Source organism: Teleopsis dalmanni, chromosome 1 (genome assembly GCF_002237135.1).
Source record: "Teleopsis dalmanni isolate 2A chromosome 1, ASM223713v2, whole genome shotgun sequence".
NCBI classification, from domain to species: domain Eukaryota; kingdom Metazoa; phylum Arthropoda; class Insecta; order Diptera; family Diopsidae; genus Teleopsis; species Teleopsis dalmanni.
In genome coordinates this window covers 163,028,893-163,056,315 of record NC_051846.1, presented here as the reverse complement: position 1 = coordinate 163,056,315, position 27,423 = coordinate 163,028,893, and the positions used below count along the sequence as shown (strand labels likewise).

At 28.0% G+C, this 27,423-nt stretch overlaps 1 protein-coding gene across 2 annotated transcripts in view; it reads left to right on the top strand.

The window, feature by feature from the left end:
* Positions 1–27,423, top strand: part of LOC119669758 (serine-rich adhesin for platelets-like) — a gene marked incomplete at its 5' end in the record, with an annotated part of 110,951 nt that overhangs the window by 65,422 nt on the left and 18,106 nt on the right. For both annotated transcript variants that reach the window (XM_038079774.1, XM_038079773.1), the window contains 1 exon segment: positions 7,215–7,412. In XM_038079774.1, coding sequence (XP_037935702.1) covers positions 7,215–7,412 — 198 coding nt within the window.

The following is a 27,423-nucleotide window of genomic DNA, read 5'->3' as shown; positions in this document are numbered from 1 at the left end:
ATGTGAATCCGTTTACAATATTTATGGGCGTCATCCGTTTTATATAAGTGCAGTTGACAATTCCTATCATTTTTTTATATCCTGTGACAATTGCAACACACAAAGCAAACACGTAATTGCCTTCTGAGGTGTATGCAAGACGTTGAGCTACGAAATGAAGACATGCACTTATAATAAAATTTATATTATTACTTCATCGCCATTTTATGGTAATTTATAAAATATTATATCATTCAGTTACACAAATCATGCCATTTATGTCACTGAGATATTTGCTTTTCTTTCAGTTCGAATGCAGAAACATTTGCTTTCTTCTGTCGAACAAAACCTGATGCATTACATTTCATTTGATTGCATTAAAATGCATTTACTAGCATTTGTACGAAGTTAACAAAGAAAGATACTTGCTTTATATTATATATATATATTTATATATATATTTATACATATAAATAATGTATAACATAATAAAAATAAGAAAGGAAAACAAAAACTCCAATGTTGTTAATGCATGTAACTACTTAAATTGTACATTAGCGACATCTGGCGTTGATTTACTTCAAACATTTAACTTGTGTCGTTACGTGCGTAAATTTTTTACTTCATGATTTATGCTTTTAAGGTTTTTCCAAAGTACGGGTATCTTACTGTGAAGTTAGATACACTTTGCTTTTACTGTATATGAGGAAGTAAAATTTTATATGTGCTGTGGAACTTAAGGGGAGTGCAGTGAATTGAGTGTACTGAGCTGTGAAAAAGTGCTTCATATTTTTATTGTATGCATGTGACATTTATTTCGGGCTTTGTTCTTACACTCAAGAAACATGTTTTGCAGAAATTCAGTAAAATATTAAATTATTTTAAAATATTGTAAGTCAAAAATATTAAGTTAAGGAAAAAAATTCGAATATTTAGTTCCTTTTTGATATATGTATATATATCTTAAGCACAAATTTATTTATACACGGAGACTTAGAAACATATCTGAAATAGAAAAAAAATTGAGACCACATTATCCGAGGTTAATATGACCTAGAATGACAATACTAAGTCGAGAGATCTTATTAAAGTCTTATTAAAGTTTTCTTAACGGAAAATATTTTTGTGATGGGTATTCAGCAATACTCGAAACAGCTGTATGGTTGGCCAAAATTGCAATTAATTAAAAATAAATAAAGAATGTGTTGTTTCAATTCACTACTGTTCGAAACCTCTCTATTAAGTACAATAATTCTATTAAGCAAAATAGTATCGCAATACTAAGTCGAGAGGTCTTATGATTATCTAAATTCCTTGAAATTCTTAACGGAAAATATTTCTGTGATGGGTATTCGGCAATACTCGAAACAGCTGTATGGTTGGCCAAAATTGCAATTAACTAAAAATAAATAAAAAATGTGTTGTTTCAATTCACTACTGTTCGAAACCTCTCTATTAAGTACAATAATTCTATTAAACAAAATAATATGACAATACTAAGCCGAGAGGTCTTATTACTGTCTAAATTCTTTGAAATTCTTAACGGAAAATATTTTGGTGATGGGTATTAGGCAATACTCGAAACAGCTATATGGTTGGCCAAAATTGCAATTAATTAAAAATAAATAAAGAATGTGTTGTTACAATTTACTACTGTTCGAAACCTCTCTATTAAGTACAATAATTTTATTAAACAAAATAGTATGACAATACTAAGTCGAAAGGTCTTATGACTAACTAAATTCCTTGAAATTCTTAACGGAAAATATTTTGGTGATGGGTATTAGGCAAAACTCGAAACAGCTGTTTGGTTAAAAATAAATAAAAAATGTGTTGTTTCAATTCACTACTGTTCGAAACCTCTCTATTAACTACAATAGTTTCTATTAAGTAAAATAGTCATTGCTGTCATAATTGACGTTAAAATCAATTAAATATACTATATTATCTTTCGTACTAATAATATTAGTTCGGGTTACGTATATTTACTTCACACACAGACTCATATTATTTTATTACTGTTTAAATTTCATACATATATTTTTATACCCCTTGAAATTTATTGATTACGTTTCGGATTGAAAGTGTTAACATTTTATTGTAAATAATCATTATCTAAGATACAAGATATCGTAAGACTGTTTGCAAAATATTTTCAATTATTTAAAAAGCTATAACATAAAGAGATTTATCTATAGCAATAGTGGGAAATTATCACTAAAAAAACAGAAGATACATAGAAAACAGTTTTCTTTAGCTGCATTCCATGCTGCACTTATGCCTTAGTGATTTGTTGAAGCACTTTTTTATTGCACCTGCTTTTATTTATGCTATTTAAACGCTTTTGAAAATCTTTACCTACACAGTAGAGTACGTAGAGGTGTTCATGCACAGAAACTCTCTTCATATTAAAATATCGTAGTTAAATAAATCCCCAACAACTTTCTATACTTTTCCAAGCAACAACTTCTTAAGTAGTTAACTCGTAAATCTTATTAGATAAATTGTTTGCTCCACATATGCAAGTGCATTTAACACATTTGAACTGAAGATACTCAATTGAGAAATGCATATTTTTAAAATTTAATTATAAATTTTGCTACTTTTCCTGTGAAAATAATTAAGAGAAATGCAACATGAATAGAAAATTATTTCCCAAAAACCGGAAATTAAAATCATAATAATTTCAGCGAGTAGAAAACTAAATACTCGTAACTAAATATTGTACACATATGTGTAAATACTAGAATTTCAGTACATTTTTCACAGTGTAGAGTATGTATGCATGCATAACAGTTGCCTATGCCACATAAATCCTGTTAAATTGTAGATGTAGATAAGTATGGGTAGATGGGTATGGATAGATTTAAGTGAGTCACATTCTACAAAGCAACAACAAATATTTAGAATTGGGTTTTTTTTTTAAACAAATCAGTTTTTTTTTTCTCTCAACTAAATATATGTTGTTGAACTGTTTATTGCTTATACCGTGGCTTATTTATAACAGATAGGCAGTCAGCAGGCAGGCAATATACGGTAGACAGGAAGTTTGCTTATAAGGGGGAAAAGCAGTAAGTAGTGTTGGGCAAGTCAGTTTGGTAAGCCAACGAAATTAAAAATTAAATTGCAACAAGCGAAATTGGCACTTAAATAAAATGTGGCACACATGTTAGGAAGTTGGTATGCTGTAGATTGCATGTTGCAATAATTCGTGGATATTTCGAATGCAACAGCATTTATTCACATACGTATATGTAAGATCTGTGCAGCTCCATGGGTAACAGCAAGACTTCCTACCGTCCGTGATAACGCTTACGCGCTGTTTAGTATGCAACTGACTGTATAAGCGACTATGTAACTGCAGCGGGCACACCAGAGAGTTGACCCATTTTTGGCATTTTACAACGCCACAAGACGAAGTCCATATGCTGCAGCATATGGATTAACATGGAATTTTAATTGAGCATTAAAAAGCTACGCTGTTGTACTTTTTTCGGATATGCAAAAGAAAGATTTTATATACTTTTTTTTTGTTGTGTTAAAATTTAATATGCAAATTTTTATTAATTTTTTTCCTTTGCAAATTTCCTTTCTCGTTGGCTTAGCTTTTCATCATCATCGTCATTTTCTTATATTTTGCCAACTATTTTTTATAATTTCATCGTCTTTCTATTTTATTTGTTAGTAAAAGAGAAAATTAATTTTCATTGTCACGTCATTTCAAATAAAAGTAAAAATAAGACGAAAAAAAAAAATAAAAATGAAAACTGTGCGTTGAAAAACGTAAGTAAAAGTAAAGAAAGTTTTGCTCATAAGTCCTTAATACTTTCATCAGCATAAATTTGAAAGTCACAAATGCACTTTTCAAAAAGGAATTTAATTACTTTTAATTACATTTAAGTGCGTCACGAACGAATTGTTGAGAACGTTGAGCGAAATCCGCACATTTCAACGTAATCGCCGGAGTTGACTCAAAAGAGTAGGTGCTGAAGAAGGAAATATTTAAGATTGTTTTAATAGGACAATGACAATGACAATGACAACGACAATAGCAGAAGAAACCTGAGCATTTTATGAATTATTAAATATAAAATTCAAATAATTTTTTAATATATATCACAATTACTGAGATAAGCAGTTACGCCAATTATCCCTAGTGATAGAATATTAAATATTTTTCTTACTGAATAAATTTACTGAAGTATCTATAAATATTAAATCTCTACATTAGTATCTTGAGATAAAGGATTTCTATAAAACGCATATAATAGAGAAATCTAGATTCTATTAATTCTTGATTGTGAAAATATAAATCTAGACAGATTTATATAATATATAAATATATAATATATATAATATAATTATATATAACCTATATAAATTAATTTCTTGTTACTGCCATAAATATTTTTATTAAATTCTGATAAATGATTATTTGCATTTTTAGAGTACCAAAGAAATTCTCCAGAAAAAAAATTCAAATAGTTTTTTATAAAAATTAAAATAAAATTAAATATTTAACTGAAATTTATAAGTTTAAATTTCTATTTAAAAAAACATTTTTAAGTCTTATGTGTTAAATTAATGACCTATATATAGTATAATGTGGGACATTAGGATATCTCACCATGTAACAAGTGTCCTCACTGAAGTGAAGGATTAGCCGAAATAGACAACGACTTGGGTCCTTTTTCGTTCTTCGAAAGATGTTTTATATTTCGGCAGTTGTCTTAAAAGCTTTTTTATGTCTTTTAAAAGACGAAAAAAAAAGATTAACAACTGTTTTCGATTTCAACACGGAAGCAATAGCACTAAACAGTTTCTTACCACGAATTACAAATGATAATACAAATGATATGTAATAAATGATAATAATAATAAATGATAATAGTTATAATTTTAACTAAAAGACTTTTGTGTCAGAAAAGCAAAAATCTTTCAAACTGTCTTTTGTTCTACCTTTCGAAAGATTTTTTACTATCTTTGCCTGAATTGTCTTGTAAGTTATTCCAATACCATTGTGATAGGATATACATAAGGACTTTTATCCCTCTTCGATATTTGAAAAACCATTCTGTTCTTTAATGAATTTGATAAAGGTTTCAATTGGGTTAAAGACAAAATTCGCTTGATTATTTAATGATAGGTTTTGTTTAATATACTCTTGAAATCTTACAATCAATGTACGATTTCAAGATACATATATATATAGCTGCTAAAATGCGTTTTTATTCTCCTTTTTATCATAACAAAAAACTAAAGCTATTAATTTAAAGAAATCAGTCTTCTCTAAAACTTTTCTAAGAAAATAAAAGGGATTACAAGGAGAAAAAGATCTTCTCTCTACTTTCCTTCATAAGAAATTACATCTTCTCTTTATCCTATTTCTAAATGCCTAAAAGGGATTGCACTTTATTCTGTAGCTTTTCTGATCAACTGAAAGTGATCGCATTCTTCTCTCTTACTTTTCTGATAAACCGAAAGGGACTACAAGGGGGAAGGAATCTTCTCTCTACTTTTCTCGATAAGGAGATAAGATGCATCTCTCTCTCTTTTTTGAAAAACTAAAAGCGATCACACTTTTCTCTATATTTTTTGATAAACTGCAAAGAGTCACACTCTCCTCTCTATCTTTCCCGATAAATTAAAGGTGATCAAAGTCTTCCATTTATATTTTCTGACAAACTAAGAGAGACTACACACTTTTCTCTGTTTTACTTGATAAACTGAAAGTGATGCCCAAAATGTCATTAAAGAATATCTTTAACAATATATCTTAGCAGTGTTTGCACTCCATTTTTTAAGCCCCTCTTGATGATATTTAACTTTAGATTTTTAAGCACTAAAAGGTTTTAAAGACATTTTAATTTTTAAAATTAAAACTTCTAATTAACTGGGTCATCACTTTGACACTACTTATATTGCTTGCAGTGATAGAGTATCAGTGGTTCATTGTACTACGTATCTATTAAGGGCCAATATTTGAGCTTAAGTGGGTTTTACTGTACTAGGCTCCCATTTCAGCAAAGCCTACCCTATCCATAAGGATAACAATCTTAAATTTTATTTAATTTTATACACAAATAATTGAATTGAAATCCGCTTGCTGTGAATATGTGAAAAGATTAATCTATCCCGGCAGTTTAAATTTTTTTATATACTCGTTTTTTTATATAATTTTTTTTGTATGGGTTTTATATGCTTTTTAACGTTGCAAAACGAAAATACATAAATTATTAATTCTTTTTTTTAAAAATCGCAAAAAAAATAGTTTGTTGTGTGAAAAGAGCAGTGATTTTTAATAAACTTAAATGTCCGAAATGCTTGAAAAGTCCATTAAATTTTGCTTTTGTAAATATTTTCATTAAATTAAAAACTGTAAGTGAACTTACAAGTACTTGCCTTGCCATTCAATCTTATCTGAAAGGTTGCTCTGCATACAAATTGAAAACAAATTGCAGCCAATCAATGAATAATCTATAAGCGCAGAGTTGTGAATTGCAATCCAATGGAAACCATTTAAAAAATTTCATTTCGGACGCATTCAAGTGAGAAAAGCCACGCATTCTCAATGAAAACAAACCAAGATTTACAACGGCGCATTTATCGAGTCTGGTACAGGATCAGACTCAGGCACAGGTTGAGGTTCAGGCAGTGCAGCAAAATTCAATAAAGTAAATGGCATTCTTTACATAAAGGCTTCACACAAGCACTAAATTGAAAAATTATATGACCAAACTAGTGAGGTTGGGGAGTAAAAGGAATTTTACCACATTAAAGTATTTAATTTTATTAAGTTTTGTGGTTGCGTTTTATAATTTTGAAGTTTTGCAGTTTCATTTTAAATACAAATTATTTTAAATTTATTTATTTTTTTTTCAACAAAATTAAAGCACAGTATCTTTTCTCATCGACCGCCTAAGAATTTTTGTATTCATATTTTTGAGATATGAGAGATGTTTTTGTGAACTTAAAAGAAAAATTACTAATAAAATTTATTCTAACTGTTGTAAATAATAAAAACTATTACTAACAATTGGCTTGAAACTATCTATATGTAACTTAAACATAATCATTTATTTCATATATTACACTGTAAAACACAAATACGCTAAACTATACACAAATCCTTGTAAATAATTTGTGAAAATTATATTGCTTTCAATTATCCTTTTTTTTTGTGTATATCATAAATGAAAATTATTTTAAAATATATTTTAAATATTTTACTATAGTTAAATGGTTCCGTAAAACCAGTGCCACCTCCACGCGATCATTTGCGTGTCGAAAAAGATGGTCGCTTGGTTAATCATCGTTCACCAGCGCCGCCACAATTGCCCGATCGACGCATGGGAAACAATGCGCAACCGCAGCAAATTGCACAAATTGTGGAACCAACATTAGAACAATTGGATAGTATCAAAAAATATCAGGTATGTTGAGAAGATATATGATTTTTACAATAATTTTCGATATACTTTATATCTACAAGGTGAGATGAAAAAACTGCAACAAAGTAAAATGCCATAATTTTTTCATTTTTTTTAAATTTTATTGAATGAAAGCAAAAAATGTCGGAAATAACATCAAATTTGAGAATCGGTTTAGATTTGTTCGAATTGGCCACCTTTGGCCCGAAAGTGGCTCTGCGGTATTTTGTCCCATTCTCGGCGAAGCGCTTGCTTGAGATGATCGACACTTTGGTATTTTTTAGTTCCAACCTTGCTTTCCAAAATACCCCAGGCACAATAGTCCAACGGATTGGCATCCGGAGATTTTGGTGGCCATTGTGCGGTGGAAATGAAGCGAGGAACCTCATTTCTTAACCATTCTTGGATGGCGCGTGCTGAGTGCGATGGTGCTGAGTCCTGTTGGAATGTCCAAGGTCTGCGGCCGAAATGTTTGCGTGCCCAGGGCTTCAGAACTCCCTCCAAAATATTTTCGCGATAGATTTGCGCATTTAATTTGACACCACGGTCGATGAATACGAGCGGCGAGCGACCATCGGCTGTTATGGCGGCCCACACCATCACCATGGCCGGCTTTTGAGTTGTGATGGCCAACCGAAGTTGCAAATTTTCAGCTGACCTCTCTGGCAAGTAAACACGATCATTTTGTTTGTTTACAAACTGCTGGATAACGAATGGTTTCTCATCGGAGAAAACCAAATTCGGCAGTTCACCACTTTCGGCCAAGCGAAACAACTCTTTAGCTTTTTCGAGTCTAACTTTTTTTTGCGCATCAGTAAGATCTTGCACTTTTTGGAACTTGAATGGCTTTAGTCCAAGCTCATTTTTCAATATTTGCCGAATGGCATATTGCGATATGTTCAGCTCACGAGCCATTTTTCGTCCACTGCGACGCGGATTTCGTTCAATTCGCTTTTTCACTTTTCGAACCATTTCTGCCGATGTTGCTGTTTTTTTTCGTCCACTTCCTTGACGTCGGGCTACGCTACCAGTATCATGGTAACGAGCGATGGTACGAGACACAAAACATTTATTCACTTCTAAATGCTGGAGGGCTCTAACGATAGCCACTTGTGGTTTTCCAGCCAAATGCAAAGCAATCACACTATCACGCTTGAATTCCATCACAAATAACTTTTTTTTTGAAAAATTCCCACCAAAATGCTTTTGTGCGCTTGTAAACAATATAATGAGCTGTCACTAGAATAAATCTGACAGCTGTGGGACGAGCGGTTTAGAAATGACAGCAGTCTGAAGTTGGTTGCAGTTTTTTCATCTCACCTTGTATATGACACCTATCCAATATATATAGTATTATTGTTGTAATTATTTTAATTATTATCACATAGAATATATATTCCGATATTTCAATTATTGTGAAATCAAAATAATTTTTCACACAAACGATGGATTAATAAACTGCCATCACAATAAACTAATGATATCACCTTTCAAACAAGTGTTTGTTTGGTATAATCAGATTATGTTCCCAAATATATGGGTACTGACTCCAACAGTACCTTTCAACAACCTTTCAAACAAGTGTTTGTTTGATATAATCGAATTAGTGTTCCCAAATATATGGGTACTGACGCCAACAGTTTACAAAAAATGGCAGATACTTTTTAAACCACCTAATATTATGTACATAAATATAAGAATTCGTATGAAAAAGATTTGTATTTATTATTTCATTCAAATTCAAATATTTAAGAACATCCCTGATAATTGACTCTATATTTATATATAAGGAAATCTATAAAAGCGTAGTTGAATCCCTAGTGTTTCTACTCAAGGTGGCGAAAAAAGTTCAGTAAACAATTTGGGTAGATAAATGGTGAAATAACAATCACTACTCATTGATAATGTGATTGCAATACTTTCTGAATATTAAATTATATTATTACTTACTTACTTAGTTGGCCATTACAGACGTGGGTCGTCCTTGACCGCGTCGAGTAGCCTCCGCCAGTGAGCCCGATTAGTTGCTTTCTGATGCCAGTTGGTAGTACCGAGCGCCCCCAAATCGTTGGTCATCTGGTCTTTTCACCGAAGATGCGGACGTGCTTTACCGCGTTTTCCACCTGCGGGTATCGAATCAAATACCTTTCTAGCCGGAGCACTTTCTTCCATTCGCACGACATGACCAAGCCAGCGTATCCGCTGAATTTTTATGCGCTTAACTATGTCAATGTCGCGGTATAGCTCATACAGCTCATCGTTCCATCTAATTCAATATAATTCGATTCGAATTATATTATTGTAGTATAATATTATGTCCTGAATATTAGACTTTAGGTCAAATGACGTAATGTGCCCGTTTTTAAGCATTTGCGATTTTCGATCGCCGCTATGACTGCGTCTTCCTGGCTGATGTTGAATTACTGTAATGTTGTCTTTCTGGCCAGAAAAAAAAGCCTAGCGGTGTTATATTGAGTGAACGCAGAGACCAGTACTTTTTCAATAATTTGAGGATTTTCCATATGGTAAAAAAGACTGTTTTGAATGTTTCTGAATGTTCCATTCATCATGAAATGCTCTTCATGACTCATAATGATATAATTGTTCTATGTTTGAATCAGCGGATATAGAATTACTTCTATGTTTATCATAAGAAAATAAAATTCAATTGGTTCTTACGTTTACCTTGTAATTACTTCGGTACTAAAAATAGAGTACGTTGTTTTCTAAAAGGTAAAAAGCTGAATTCTTATAGCATAACTCATTCAGCGCTTAAGCTACACAGATGTATATTTCAAATTTTACCTAAAAGTATGCAGCAGTCTGTTAATGACAAACATTTGTGATTCAATCCTATTCAAACTGTAGATATTACAATATCTTTTTTTTTTTAACAAAAATTTGAAGACTATATTTTCAGTCTAAGAAATTGAAAATTATCGATTTGAAAAGCCTGAAATTCCACGTACAGATTTGAAAATTATATATTATTATTTTTGAGTAAATATATATTATATTAAGTAAATATATATTATATTTTTAGTCTAAGAAACTGAAAATTATCGATTTGAAAAGCCTGAAATTCCAGGTATAGATTTGAAAATTATATATTATTATTTTTGAGTAAATATATATTATATTAAATTTTAATACGAACAAAATATTTATCAACATTTTAATATGTTAACGATATTTTAAGTGTTTTGTTCATTATTACAAATACAAAGTAGAATTTGTTCGATTTGGATACTATTCTGATTCTATAGATTTACTTAGACCAGTTGTTTCATTTTGTCATAAATATTTGTTTGTTGTTATATGGGTTAGATTAGGTTGTACCGGCATCCAAAGGGATTCACCGAGGCTTATTGGCCCATTGTTTTACCGTATAAGTAATAAACTTAAAGGTTTAAAACCAGCTTGAATCTTTATTGCTAAATAGAAATAGTGATTTTTGAAATAATTTAGAAATATTAATTAGGCTCGCGATGGTTTTCAAGAGGTTTTAAAACTGACTACAATCCATTGCAAGTGGATCAACATATAGATTTCACGGTTCTTAAGTAGAACTGGTATTAGTTTTGAATTTATGTTAAAATTAATGTAATATTTATTTCGGAATAAGAACATTTAACTTTCGTTTTTGAAAATTTTGGAGTAGTCATGATCTAGAACCATGAGTTTAGGAATAGAGTGATATAGTAAACGTAGCAGCAACAAAATACTTTTTTTGGAAATGTATGTCGTTGTTAACAGTATGTTGTTATGTCACTTGGTTACCAAGACCTCTTCTCCAGATGATGAATAGGCACCAGTAATTATTTAATTAAATAATTAACGCAACGGGGGAAACCAATTTCAATGCAACGCTCTCATTGTCTGTCTGTATTAATCATTGAAATATATTTTTTAATCTAAACTTAATTACAAAATAAAGAAAATCTTAGTTAGATAGTTATCTAAAGTATTTACTTCCTTAAAAATAAATATAATTAAATTTTAAATAAAAAAAAATTAGATTTAAAAGAATTTCATTGTAATCTTAAACTTGTTAGTAAAAATTTCCGTTTATACGAAATTTAATTTTTAATTTGCTCTTTTTATAGTTTTTCTATTTTGATTTTTCATTTTTATTTTCTATTTTTATATTCTATTTTTATTTCTCTGAAACAATTAATCTTGGCCCATTTTCACATTCTAGCTCCAGTAACCAGTCTTTTCGGAACCAGTAGTAGCGACAGACAAAATAACTGCCAGTGTTGTTTTGACACCATTCAAAGACTTTTGTTTTCATTTTTTTTATTGTTTTTATTGTTTTTAAAACCAAATTTTTCCTTTATAATGCAGATTCTTTTGTTTGAAAATTGTTTGAAATTTCAAAGTTATTTCTACACAAAAGCAACAAGAGCAGGCATAGAGACAGGGACAGTAGCAGGGGACCGATGTTTATGACGCACTGCCGCGCAAATTGCTTTCAGTCTGGACTTTAATTTTTAATGCTTAGAGAAATGTGATTTTGGTTAGTGTTTAAGTGTCACTTAATATGTATATGTACAGAGGAGGTGGATTTATTTATTTTTTCTGGGGGTATTTGAAAGTGAAACTGAAGACTTATACTTAAAATCCACCAAAAATGATAGAACGTTAAAGACCTTTTTGCTTAATAAATGGAAAATGTGAAGCCCTAACGTTGTTTTTTTTTTCTTTTGAAATTAATTAATTAATTAATTAACTTAACACAGTACTTTTCTTGTTGTAATTTAAAGTTTTATTGTTAATATTCACCAACAAATTCTCTTGTTGTGTTATATTATTTATTTATAAATTAGATTCTTTTGTCTTTCTTTAGATTCTTTAGTTTAAATAAAATTCAAGCTATATAATATGATACTTTCTTTTTAAAAAATTACTAACGCCAATAAATAAAAATAAAAATTCTTTTGGAATAAAAATATCACCAAACGCCAAATCAATTATAAACCTTATAAACTAAGTATAACTAATAAACTAAACATGGAAAATGGTTATAGATGCTGATAATCGTTAGGAACATGGCTTTTATATGGCTCAAATAGACTGTCCCCGGGCTTCAGTCTGGCACTGTATTCCAGGTTTTAACTACTTCACATATGAAGACTTAAGTTAACATGCTCTTTAGTTCTTAAGCTCTTTAGCAGAGAGAGCTCAAGAGGAGATACTTAAGGTCTTTAGACACATCCATTTTCTACGTCTTTGGCTTTGACTACAGTTTTAAACACATTTTTTGAAGTATCATCTTCAATCCTCACCAGTGTAAACTCGCGTAATATTTATTCGTTTTACAATAATAATATCATGATGAACTTCTTACGTTAAGCTATTTTCGCTAAATCATCGACATTCATCCTAATGGTATGACCTATCTAGCAAAGCCGTTGGATGTTAACAACTATGGTCTTAAGTAACTTCGACCTGTGAAACATCAGAGATCCTATAAATAGCTTTAAACAATCGTCGATTAGTTTCGATCACTTTCACTTTCGTCCATTTTTCTATACTATAGACAAGTAAAGATAAAATAAGCGCGCTTCTATTTACACTGTAGTATACAGAAGCGAAGATAGAATCAGTAAGCTCCTATATAGATTGTAGCATATAGAAGCAAAGCGAAGATGAGTGAGCTTCATTATATATTGTAGATTTTTCCGCCTTCTTACGTGCAACACATATCAGTCATCAATTGGGAGTATAGTAACGTCCATTGATTGTGATAATTTTTCATCTGATCCTCAGACTGATTTCGTTGTTGTTGTTAATGGTAATTCTATTAATCTAGGGCATAGATTAAGTCATTGATGCCTTTGAAAGAATAGCTATTAGCTACCATATGGTTACAGAATATAATAATACACATTTTCGTTAGTAGCTGACATACTGCATTTAATTTTCACCATTTAATCGATTTTCCATGTTTTTTTTTTATAACAACTAAGTCATCAGTGATATCACATCGTTCAATAATTTCTATGTGTCAAGATAAATTTCTTTAATATTTACAAAAACTCTTAAAGAAATTGACTGAACGTTTACGATTTCCAGATTCCGAACTATTACAACACGATGTAGGTCAAATCTTCTTTCATAGTACTTCATCGATATACACTGCTAATGAGGTCGATTTTGTGATTTTGGTTGTTCATGTGAAAGTCAAATATATGGCCGAACATAGTGATTAAGACGTCAAGTATTAAAATCTATTTGATAACTCAGTGAAGTGATAAAACATTACAGAGTTACTTAGTTACTGTTTTATCGAGTTAACGTATTAGCAAGTATTTAAATACTTCTAGTTTTTAAAAATCAAATATGATAAATTGACAAATTCTAGGTTTGCTGTGGAAGATGTCCTCTCTAAATAGACTTATCAGATAATTCAAACCTATTAATAGAAACGTTAACTAGTCCCCAAATTGTAATAAATTATTTTTCTAGTTACAAAGGAAAACAGATTTTTAAAGGTTGATTATTGCAATTTAGATAAACCATGTTTTTTAACCCCCACCATTACACTATGTGGTACTTATGTGTATTCTTTCGGTAATTGCATATTTTTTTCTCTCAATTTATATTCACCTATGAGGTGAATTATATTTTTGTTATTCACCACATTGCAAAAATAAATGCATGTTGCTTGTGTATGATATTGTATATAAGTTACTTTAAATGGGTGCGCCTCTGCTTATATGGCTATGTTAATATGTAAATTAAGTGCAGTTAAAAAAATTTAATACGTAAATATAAAAAAAAAAGTGAGTTAAATGCAAATGAAGCTTCAAAAATATTTCATTGTATATTGGCTTTTGCTGGCTTTTATTTAGATAAACGTTAATTAGATGATAAGTAGATGAACTGGTATAACCACATAACAAAAATAAATTAATTATGGACAGAAACTAAGTTCAAACCTTATAAATGAAAAAAAAATATTTAAAAAAAATTTACCAAAAATATACCCTAATTATAACAAAATAAAATAAAAAAAAAATAAAAATTAATAATGAAATTTTATATTTCATATATTTTAAATTTATTGCATAAATTATTTTAATTATAAATTAAATGTTTTTGTAACTTTTTTGTTTTTTTTTATTTTTATTTTTATAGAAAATTTTAGTTCAATGTTAATAATTTGTGACAATTTTGATTTATTTTTATTGGCGGTTTTTTGCATTTTCAAGCCATTTCATTAAAATTGGAAAGTAAAAGTGATATAAGCATGGCAATTAAAATCATTTTAAATTATATAAAAATTATTAAAAAAATTATTTTTTTTATTATTTTATACTATATCTATTAAAGTCATTTAAATTAAATTTGGAACTTTTTTCTTAACATTTGAGTGAGCAAATAAAACTGAATATTTTATTGTTGTTTATTGTGTTTCCATTCTAGTGAACTTTGTTTTATTAAAAAATAAAAACAAAAACAAATAAACAAAAACATTTTGACTATTGTAAACAAAGTAACTATTAGTTTTATATTTTTTAGGGTCATTTAAATTTTTATTTTTTTTTTTATTTATAATTTAATAACTGTCAAAGGCATGTGACTTTAATATTTGACATCAGTTATATTGGGTAGTAGGCAATTATATTGGTAAATGGATACCACAACAACAATGCATTTATATTATTAAACTTTATTATGAAAATCAGTACAATTATCGTTTGCTTTTCTTCCTAAGAGAAACACTGTTCCCAACAAAATACTTCACTCTACAAGGAATTCTTTCAGCGGTTCTTCCTTATTTGCCATTTATCTTTACTATTTTTTTGCTGATCTCCCCGATCATTTGCTACCTTGAGAGTGCGTAGTTCCACTTATTGCTAAGGGACATGTTATTATGTACATATATCAAAAATATTATATTAAAAATTCGACAATGACTTAAACTTTAGTCATTGTGAATATGTGAGCATATTCACACAAAAAATATTACATTTTTAATTCAAGCGCAACCAAAGTGATTGAAATGTTAGTAATAATATGAAATTGCCAATTGTGACTTAACTGTCTGCATAACATGGCTCATGACCAGAAAAGGCGTTAAACTGATAGAACCATACTACTATCTTCATAACATGGTTTAAAGAATCGTCGCCTCTATTTAAAATATTGTAGGTAAGTAGGTTAGCTAAGTTAGCTAAGAAAGAAGTGGTAAATGTAGGCAAAAAGTTTGGCATATTAGAACCCCTTAATGAATATGGTTAAGAAGTATCTAAAATAACTGGTCAACAGCAATGTTGAAAATGTCATTGCGTAAATTAAAAAATTAGTCGTCCAAAAACTTAAACCTAGTTCTGGATAAACCTAGTCATAGACACAACAAGTAAAACGATATTTAATCAACAAGCGGTGGTAAACATGTACTGCAACATATTCGTGTAGTACGTGTACAAGACCAGTGATCCATTGGGACTAATATCTCAAATTTTTCTGATTTATTTCTATGGATTAAGTTAGAGGTTTTACACTTGGAGTTTATAGACCATATTTCTCTTGACCCAGCTGCTAAAGAAATGTTATACCAAATTGTGTAAGCCTGTCGCAACAAGTGATCGTATGCCAACTTTCCTCTGTCTATTTAAATTACATTTTGGACGATGCATTTGTCTCTTATGTGGGAAGAAATATCGAAGAGAAATTATATTTTATTATTTTATATTATATGTATATATATTATATATTATATATTATATATTATATATTATATATTATATGTATAATATATAATTATCTTTACTGTCAATTTGTAAATATAAATATTTTTAATAATTTAATGCAAAATATACGAAATCTCTATATCTTCTTTACTGATTCCAAGTGATGAAGGTAGGAGCTTATTGATTCGACTCTATTTTCTGCATAACATGACTTTAGGGACATAACATAAACATAGAGAACATAGAACTGATAAGAACACTCGACTTCTATTGGTACAGATAGAGGAATATTTTGTCCACTTTGTTGTCATTTAGTGATATAAGCAGGGGAGTATTTTATTCACTCAAGTGTCATTTAGTGATGCAAGCAGGGGTGTATTTTGTCCGCTCTATTGACCCATAACGATGTAGACAGCTAAGTACTGTGTCTATTCTATTGTTACCTAGTGATGCACGCGGGACTTATTGTATCCACTCTATTAACATTTAGAAGTGCAGGCAAAAACATGTTGTGATCACTTTTAGTGGTGCTGGGAGGGATTATGTCTACATTATTAACTCCTGCTGTTGCAGGCAGAGATATATGTCTTTCTACTCAATTTCAAAAAGGTTCTTATTCTAGTAAAAGTTGTAAGCTGTAAATGATAACCCAATATTATATTCAACAATTGATAATGATAAAATGAGATCAGTATGTAGTTGACTCTGACTATATGTGCATACCAAAGTAGTCATTCTGTGGTCAAGCACCGATGACTGACCCTTTAACTGATTTTACTTTTCTTAGACAATTTTTAATAAAAAAACAAAACTTGAATTTATATATTAACACAATTTCTGCTATTAAATTTCCTTATGTTAATAAAGTAAAAAAAAAAACAAAAATAAAAATCTGGTAAGGTTCAATGCCTAATAATCTTCCAGTCTAAAGATTTTACATGGATAATCTTAAACGGATGAATAATCCGAAAGATCGCATATAATAGATATTTGGCAATATTTGGAACAGTTTTATGGTAAACATAAAAAATTTATTTAATTAAAAATAAATTTTTAAGTTAAAGTTCCTAATGACTGTGTTTCCTCTTCCATATAAATAGATTCTTTTTAGTGCACATAAAGTTCTTAATTATACCTAAATTTAATTGTAAATAAAAAAGAAACATATTTATATATGTGTACCTATATGTATATCTAATTATGCATAAAAGTATTGGCTAATATTATTTTTGAACTTTTATCTGAAGACCTGAGCAAAACGAATAAGTCGATGGTATGCAAATGGAATGGAATTATGTAAAGTCCCATTTAAGTACTATTACGAAATATTAAAAATTACAAAATGTGTATTTTTCTAATTTAATTTTTAAAATACAAACAACACTGAAAGAAACTCTAATTAGATTAAATATTTAAGCTGTCTTATATGCAAAAGGAGCAAGTGCCGTCGTTATTTCCATTGTATTTAAGCAATATTTCCGCGAAAATATTCGCATCCGCCAAGACACAAGAGCGCAGGGGAAAGAAAGCAAATTAAAATAAAATAAAAAATGTTATTAAAAATTTAAATAGCAAATGAAAGACTCAATAGTATGCATTTCAATGCATACCTGTAGCAATATTACACATAGTACATTGCACAGTGCAAAGTGCATAATGAGCAATATGTTACCTCACCCCACTTACTTTTTCTCATTTCCACATATAATAAACATAAACCAAGTACGCTACTCTACCAGATCTACAAGCACTACGAGCTCGAGTACTACCAGAACAAACAAACCAAACCATTAACGTTTTTCCCTTAAATTGCTTGACTCAATGTCTGTTGTGAGCCCTTTTTTGTTTATTTTTTTTTTTGTATTTATATATTATTTTGTTATTTTTTGTTGTTATTTTATGTTGTTAGTTTTTGCTGTTATTTATTTTTTTTTGTGCATATTTTTTTTTTATAAAAAATGCACGCGCGTGCATTTAACCGCAACGGAATACCAGTGTTCGTATGGTTCGTATGGTCTTTGGCAGCGTCATTGTCGCTTCCATCAACATCGAGTCTGTCACTATCATGCATTCGCGATGTGCAGGCCAATAATTCAGAACATCAGTTAAGCCATTGCCATAGTTTCCGGCCAAATGAATTTGCTGTTTAGACCGTTAATTACCTGCCACCAAATGCACTCGCATGCCTCATGACTCATATATGGGGACTCGATTTTGCATAGACTGCCTTAATTATTCAACAGAAAATAAATAAAAAAATAGGTTAGTTTGGTCGGAAAGGTATCTGGTGCGTGCTCAATCGCACATGGGGCGAAAATTGTATAAAGAATATATCAAATAAAAAAAAAAGCAATACAAACTAATTGTTCCTCAAAAATTCTCTTATTAACAAGTATCTTCAATTAGCCCGTATTAAATTATTAAAGGAAATCACCACAATTTTATTTTTTTTTTATTTTTATTCATCATCTATTCATCTTTTTCTTACTACATCTGATTTTTTCTTACTATTACAGTAATAATTGATAACATTTGTTCTAAAAAATCACATATTTAACTTACATATGATCAGAATTTAACAGAGCTCTTATTATAGTGGATCATCCAAGTGGTCACAGACATTATTGAGCAAAAGTACTTAGGCACTAACTCGCGTTTTATCAAACAAAGAAGAAGAAGAATAACATTAACCGACAGTAAATTCTCGTCTTGAATTTTTCAAACTACTTTGATAAAGCACTTTCCTGCTATATAAAAGCACTTTTTTGTTGTTATTAAATTGAAAATTAGTGTGTGATGATGAAATTAATATAATGTATAAAGTGTCGGTTGTACCGGCGTTTCAAAGGGATTCACTTAGCCCGATATGTTCATATATATATGTATAAGGTAACTCAAAAACACATAAAAACCACATTGAACTTTTGGTAAAACTTATAAAACTATTTAAGAGGAGATGTTTCAGTCGACCAAGACTCTGAAAAGGACCCCTAGACGGGTAAGGCGGCTCCGAGCATATGCTTGACAAGAACAAAGTAGATCGGAGGCACTTTCATTGTTCTCTCCATAACTGCGACAGTTATATTTGAAAGGGAGATTTAATCTTTTAGCATGAAATTGTGATAGTTAATATAATTTCAATGTTAAGAATTGGTTCTTAACTGGTATGAATTCTGTTCAGATCAACGTGGGCGGAAACTATGAGCAGAATATACGATGCTCCAACAATAGTGGTTGTCTGTAGCTTATAGTTCCTGTCTGCGATTAATGCTAATAAATTGCGATTTTTATTTGTAGTTTGATTGAGAAAGATATATATTAACACAATATATTATTTCGTTCACTCAAGTATTTAAAAGAAATTGTAAAAATTAATAGAATTAGAAAGAGATACACATATAGAACTTGAATGCATTAAAAAGAGATAAAAACATATATATAGAAAGAAATAAACGTGTGCAATTTCAATACTTTGAAAAGGAATAGAGATATATATATATAGAAAGAAATAAATATATTCAATTTCAGTCCTACGAAAATTGGACATTACGACTTTGTATACATATCATTGATATTGTAGCATTGTTATGTTTTGTCAAAATTGTTAGAACATTTCTGGAAATTTTAGAAAGTACTTAAGTTTATAGAAAGGCATATTCAATCTTCTAGCATACTTTCCTAAATGACATTTCACCTTTGGTAAATACATTTTAGGACTGATAACTCCACTGGGCTTCTCAGTGAGATCGTTAAGTTTTTGTTATAGATACTAAGTGTGTCAATATGGGTATAAACATTGTCAATTAGTTGAATCCCCCCATCCTTTATTTAAAATAATATTTAATTAGTACTTAATACAATTAAATTATTATTTATTTAATATAATTTTAATAATATTATTCAAATAATAAAATTTCAAAAAGTTACACATTGACAAAAATATGAAAATATTAAAATGTAAAATAAAAAATATATTAAATTGAAAATATTACATGCACTACTTTAGATTTATTAAAAATTTATTAGAGGTTTTGAACAGTACTAAATTGCAACAACAAAATTTTTTTATTTATTTTCTATTTTCTATTAAGTAAAATAGTCACTGTCATCAATTTAAAAATTTATTAAAAATTAATTTTTTATTTATTAAATTTTTTGATTTTAATATTTTAAATTGATTACAAAAGTGTGCAAACAAAATATTTCAAAGTATTGAAGCATTTTAAAAAAGGTCAAAATAATAAAAAAAAATTATTTTTTAAATAATTTAAATATTTTAATAATAACAAAAAATAAAAAAAATTAATATTAAAAATACAAAAATTATAAAAAATGTAAAAAATATTTTACTGAAACACACAACTTTAAATGCCACACAAAGCTGCTGTTCTGTTAAATATTTATGAAAACATGCATTAATGCATTTTCCCTCCCAAGTTCATTAGCATTACAGTGAGATTTCTTATTGGAATTTAATTCAAATAAGATTTTCTTAGTGTTAACTGCTTTGCCTTCACACAGCTTTCATTTTATATTTACATTAATTGTTAACACCAATATTTTTATGATTATTGCTATTATTCTGTATGAAACTTAACTTTGTTTACATTCTGTAAAATCTTTGCTTTGTTGTTGTTCTTTGTTGTTCTTTGTTGTTCTTGTGAATATTAAAAATAAACAATGTCGCCAATTGACATTTTAAACCTGCTAGAGCACATAATAAAAATAACAAATGAGAGCCCAGCAGCAGAGCAGCAACAGCAGCAACAGCGGTAGCTTTAAATAAATATTGTATAGTATAGGATTGATATGTGAATGCTTTAAGCGAGAGTAGAACAAATAAGTGTGCATATGTATATGTTTGAGTGTGTGGTGTGGTGTGGTGTGGTATAAGTTAGAGTATCAATAGTATGTGGTTTATGTTAAATTATCTACCCTACTCCCACCAAGCATAACATTAAACATGTTATTTAAACGCCCTGCAGGTGTTGTATGTTATGAGTTGTGTTTTTTTTTTTCTGTTTTGTGCTCTGCTAGACACATGTTTGGGAAGAAATTGAATACAGAGTGCAGAAAGCTGATAAAATGTTAACTCATTTTAATGCCTAATGTACCAACACAACTTTAAAAAATTACTCTTACTCTTTTGTGGTTGGAATAGTTCTATTTTAACGCTGTGCTCGATCTGGTAACATAAATGTTAACCAAGTTTGAGTGTTTGAAAAATGTTCAGTGCACATTAAACTTTCAATTTAATTAGACACGAAAAGGCAAGGCTCGATGGTCAGCTACTGCTTAAGCTGTAAAGTCAATATTTTTGGTATAACAAAATGTGTTTTGTTTTTTTTTTGTTAAATAAATAATGTAAACACATATGAATAATTAATAAAGTATAATTAAATATTATGTAAAATACACAGTTATTACTAATATGTGATCATGAAGTGAATATATAAATGTTAAAATAATAATGTGCAGTTGAAGTGAATATTCTGTTAGCAACTTAGCTGTTAACTGGTTTCGGAAACTCAAACCGTTACTGTGTCTAACTGCAAATTACTATAACAACAACAGAAACTGAATGTATTCTTCCTAATAGGCAATTCCAAACATATAATTATAATAACAATAAATATAATTAAATTGAATCACACAAGCATAAACAAATTACTGTGATGTGCGAGACAAGACAAAAGCCAAATTGTTTAATTGCAGACATTAATTGAAGAGCAGCAGCTGAGTTAAGAGCATTTAACATTGTTAATAATATTGTTTAAATAAAACAAAAACACAAAAACACAAAAACAAAAAAAAACAGTAAAAATCAGCAAAAAACAGCAGAAAAAGTAACAAACTCACTCACACGCCAACAACCGCAAAACCCACTCACCAACTCATACACACACCAACATCAACACACCAACATGCAAACATCGAACATGGCCTAAAGCAGAAATGTTTAATGTTTCGGTGTTGCTATTGCCATTCGCTCAGCGCAGAAAACAGTTTACATTTGTTTTTTGACAGTAGCGCGCGACATGTTAAAAATGCCTACCGGGCTTGTTCCCGTACTTTTGTTGTATCGTGCGTCAGCGTCCGTCGCCTGAACGCGTCAAAAGTAGAGCGGGTTTCATTGTTTATGTTCGTTGGTCAATGTACAAGCAAATATCCACGAAAAAAAAGAAAGCCGTAAGCTTTATTGCAATTAAAAGTGCTAAGAAAAATTAATTATTTCTCGTTTTAATTTATTTTTTTTGTTTTTGTTTTCCGTGTTGAAACCTTCCTTTATTGTTGTTTGAAAAACAAACTGCGCAGACAGTTTAACACTTTTTCAACAATAATTCTAAAATGCTGACAAAAGAAAAATAATATATATATATATATATATATAAATACAAAAAATGAAATTGGGAAGAAAAAAGTTAAATGACGACATGAAAAAATTACTTCTGTGAAAATGCTTATCAACGTTGGCATTGGGCATTTACCACTCACTGCCTTTATTTTTTTTTTGTTTTTTGCCTTGCCAAACTCATTGAAACTAAGTACAGAAATTCTTATCTTATAAGAATTTTTCATTCTAATTGGAAAGATAAAATACTTAAAATTTTCAAATGCAATTTGGAAAAAACAAAGGAAAAAAGTAATAAAAAAATTGAAACAAAAAAATAGTTCATGTGATTTTTCTTTAAATAATTTTGAATATTAAATACGCATTTTAAACAAAAATATTAATAAATATTTAATTAATGAATAAAAAAAACATTATTAATATTACAAAGTGAATAATAAGTATAATAGTTATGAATAATATGTGTAAATGAAAAAATAAATAATTAATAAAAAAGTAATAAATAAGTATTTAGAAATTCAATAAAAGAATATTAATAAATAAAAACAAATTAAATAATTAATAATAATTAGTAAAGTAAGCAAAAATAAAAAAAAATTATTAAATAAATGTCTTAAAAGCCTACACTACACTAAATATAAATTATACACTAAAAATGAACTAATAAGAATTTAAGTTTATATGAAAATTTAATTATTATTAAACAAAAATTAAAAAATCGGTGAAAGAATATTAATAAAAATTAATTTAGTAAATAAAACTATAAACAAATTAAATAATTAATAATAATTAATAATGAAAACAAATTATTAAAAAAATAATTAATAAATAATTTAAGAATTTAGTTATTATAAAATAAAAATTAAAAAGTCAGTGAAAGAATATTAATAAAAATTAATTCAGTTAATAAAAATATAAACAAATTAAATAATTAATAATGAAAACAAAATATTAAAAAAATAATTAATAAATAATTTAAAAGTATTAAACTAAAACGAAATTTAGGGCATTAAATAAAAAGTTTTGGGATTCATGGGTAGCTATTTACACTTAAATTAATTGAAAAATATTAAATCAATAAAGAAAAATGTAAACAAATTAAATAATGAATAATAATTACAAATAAAAAAATATAATAAACAATTATAAAATAAATATTTAAAAGTCAATGAATATTAAATATAATATAATACACTAAAAGGACTAAAAGGAATTTTAGTTTATATGAGAATTTCATTATTATTATTAAATAAATAATTTTAAAAAGTCAATGAAAGAATACTAAAAAATAAATATTTTAAAAGTATTTAACTAGTTTATATAAGAATTAAATAAAAAATTTGGGAATTATGAACAGATATTCATGATTTAGTTTATTCAAAAATATTAAATCAATAAATAAAAATATAAAGAAATTTAATAATTAATAAAAATCACAAATAAAAAACATAATAAACAATGATTAAATAATTATTTCAGAAGTCTAAGAGAATTTGCAACACTAAATATAAATTATACACTAAATTTAGACTAAAACGAATTTTAGTTTATATGAACATTTAATTATTATTGCTAAATATTTATTTATAGAGTCAAAGAAAGAATATTACTATTAGCTAATTCAATAAATCAAAATTTGAACCAATTAAATAATTAATAATAATCGCTAATGAAAAAAAAATTAATAAATAAAAATTTGAACCAATTAAATAATTAATAATAATTGCTTATGAAAAAAAAAATTAATAAAAAAATATTATACCATATAAATATTTTAAAAGTAGAAAAAAATGTTTATATGACCATTAAATAGAAATATTTGATCATGCACAGACATTAATGATTTAATTATATGAAAATATATATTATATACAGTATATAATAAAAGCAATAATATAACCTAATCTAAATCTAATCTAATCTATAATCTAGTTTTAAAAAAATTCTTGACCATATCTAAAAATTGTGACATATTTGTCAGATAATAACAGATATTGTAGATGTGCAGAGTGTGAATAATTGAAAAAATTTATTAAAACTGTTCTTAAATTAAATTTTTGTATACACAATATAACAAAATTTACTTAAATTTTCTATCAAATATATTTTATCTTTGCTGTTTTTATTACCCAATAATTAATAACACATAAGCAAAATAAAGACATACACACACTCTATACATACATATACCAACAATAAATACCGATTATCAATGAATCTCCAATGAGTCAACAATAGCAATAGTTAAGTGGAATGGCTGACCAAGATCACGCTAATGTAGCTAATAACATTACACATTTTTTAAAATGTGCATCAAATTAGTGAATTTAAATAAGTAGTTGCTTCCAGAGGAGTGACTCCTTCCAGATGCAATAAACACTAACCTAGCTTAATTGAGATTAGTACATAGTCATATGTGAAATAGTTACTTGTCACGCATAAATGCGTCGATTTCCAACGAGTACCGTAACTGTAGTTCTATCTCCTATGATGTCATCTGTCTGTTTTCCTACCCCAATGCACCAACTACTTTTAGTTTAATTAGTCTTAGGGCACGCTCCATTGAAGTGAGTAGGTTTCTCCACCTTGACACAAGTTGACTTCAATTTAATCTCGTCTCGTCTTCAAATTCCATTTTTACTCCCAGACAATTCACTTACACTTCACACTACTATTATCTATCCACATCCTGAACTACACATATACATTTTTGTAATTTTTTTCATATTATCTGTTTTATATATCTTTGCTGGCTATAATAATAACAAGAAAGGATTGCTTGCTTCAACAATAGAGATGAAGTTCATGCCATCAAACTTGGTATTCTTTATGGTTATTATAAAGAAGCATAAAATTTTGGACGTGACCATTTGTCAGTCATATTACTGTCTGTATGATACGACCTTTATTAGTACTCTGAAAAGTAGCAATTCACTTGATTTGCCCAGTATATATATATATTATATTATTACATTATTATGTTTATTATATTGAATTAATGAAGAAATTTATTAATTAATTAATTTATCTTAATTATTTACAATTACTGCATTTCTATTATTAAAATGGAATAATAATAGACCCACAACTAATTCCTAATACTGAAGTTGGTATATGGTCTATTATAACCAAAAGTGATATATAACACACTATATATATTAGATCGTTCAGACTAAAAAAGTGAATTTTAGTTTTATTCTTTATTTATGAAGTCATTTAGTTGAAATTAACTGTGGAAGTTAATTCAATTCGACTTAATTTAGCATAAAGTACATATTTAGGCTCACAATAGAGCAGAGTACAGTGAACTTAATAGCTCTTTTATACTGGACACCTGGAAATTAAATGTTTAAATATATATATATGTATATGTGCTATATCGTATATTTGTATAATGTGCATATGATTAAATAATAAGAGGAAATACCTTTTATAAACCTACCGGAAAACCACTTAATATGTCGTGGTTGTGTGAATTCATAATAAAGAAGTGTTTTTTGTATAGAATAAAAACATTTTTAATAAAGATGTTCCAGTCAGTATTTTAAATATATTTCAAATAAAATAATTTTTATTTTTAAATGCGGTTTTTAATCTCTTTTATTATAAACGATAACAATTATTTTTAAACAAATAAACTTAAAACATTTTAAAAATCTTCCATGATTCACAACATCACTCCCAAATACTGTTTATGACACATATGCCCTTATTAATAAAATTGAATAAATAAAATAAATTTGTTTAGGCGTTCTTCTCAACCGAACTTTAAATAAGCCAAATGTGTTAATTTAATAAATAAATAAAAAAATTTATAAATCGCAACTAAATAAATAAAACTAAAATAACAAAATAAAAAAAAAATTTGAAATACGACTTACTAATTAAATACAAATCACGTACACTTTTAAGGCAACGCGTTGTACATTGTAAAATTTATTTAAAAAAAAAGAAAAAATTACCTGTATATAAATTATAAAAAAAATTCACAAACATTAATAAAGAAATATTATTTTTTATTTAACTAAAATTTAAAATATTGTGTTTTTTTATTAATAATTTTTTAAATGTAAAATACTTCGTTGCATTTAAATTGCAACAATTTATAAAAAAAACAACAACAAAATCGTAATGACGATAATTAAATTGTTTATTTTTTTTATTTTTATTTTAATTTATTTATTTTAATTTTATTTTAATATTCCTTAAACGTTTTCACTGACAAGAGGTCGACATCGCAATTTTAACGTTAATAAAAATTAATTTTCTTCTATTTTTTTTTCAATTATTTTTGTTACTGTTTTTATTTTATTAAATTTTACATTGCGGTAAAGTTTTTGTTTAATTTTTTTTTTTAATTTGTTTTTTTTTTGAGTTTTTAATGGGAATTCTGGCAATGTTGAGAAATGAAGTCTCGTAACAATATTAAATAGTTTAGTATGTTAATGTCTCGTATGTGGTTTTTCTTGCAAAATAAATTTTAAATAAAAACTGTCTCAACGCAGTACTTATTTGGAAATATAATTAAAAAAAAGATTTGTAGTAATTTTCGTCAATTTTTTGATACATTTCTTTAATAATAATCGTTTCATTCATATGAAAATGACAACTATGAATACATATTTTTCTTAATGAATTTATGAAATTAATTCATTAATTGATATATGTGAAATATATATAGGTTTTTTAAATTAAAAAAGGTTTTCATATTGACCAATTTTTCGACCCTTTTTGTTGTATTTCTAAGAGAAAGCTGTTATATCTTCATCAAGAAATTCAGCGATTTCACATAAATATTTTTATAGGGACAATTATATTGACAAACAATTTACCAATCCTATATTTAAATAATATAATATCTTTTTTCTTCTTCACATATAATTTATAAATATATATTGTATATTGCGGAAAAACATGTTTAGTCAACGTTTCTAAATTGGCAGGCACCTGGCACTTGCAG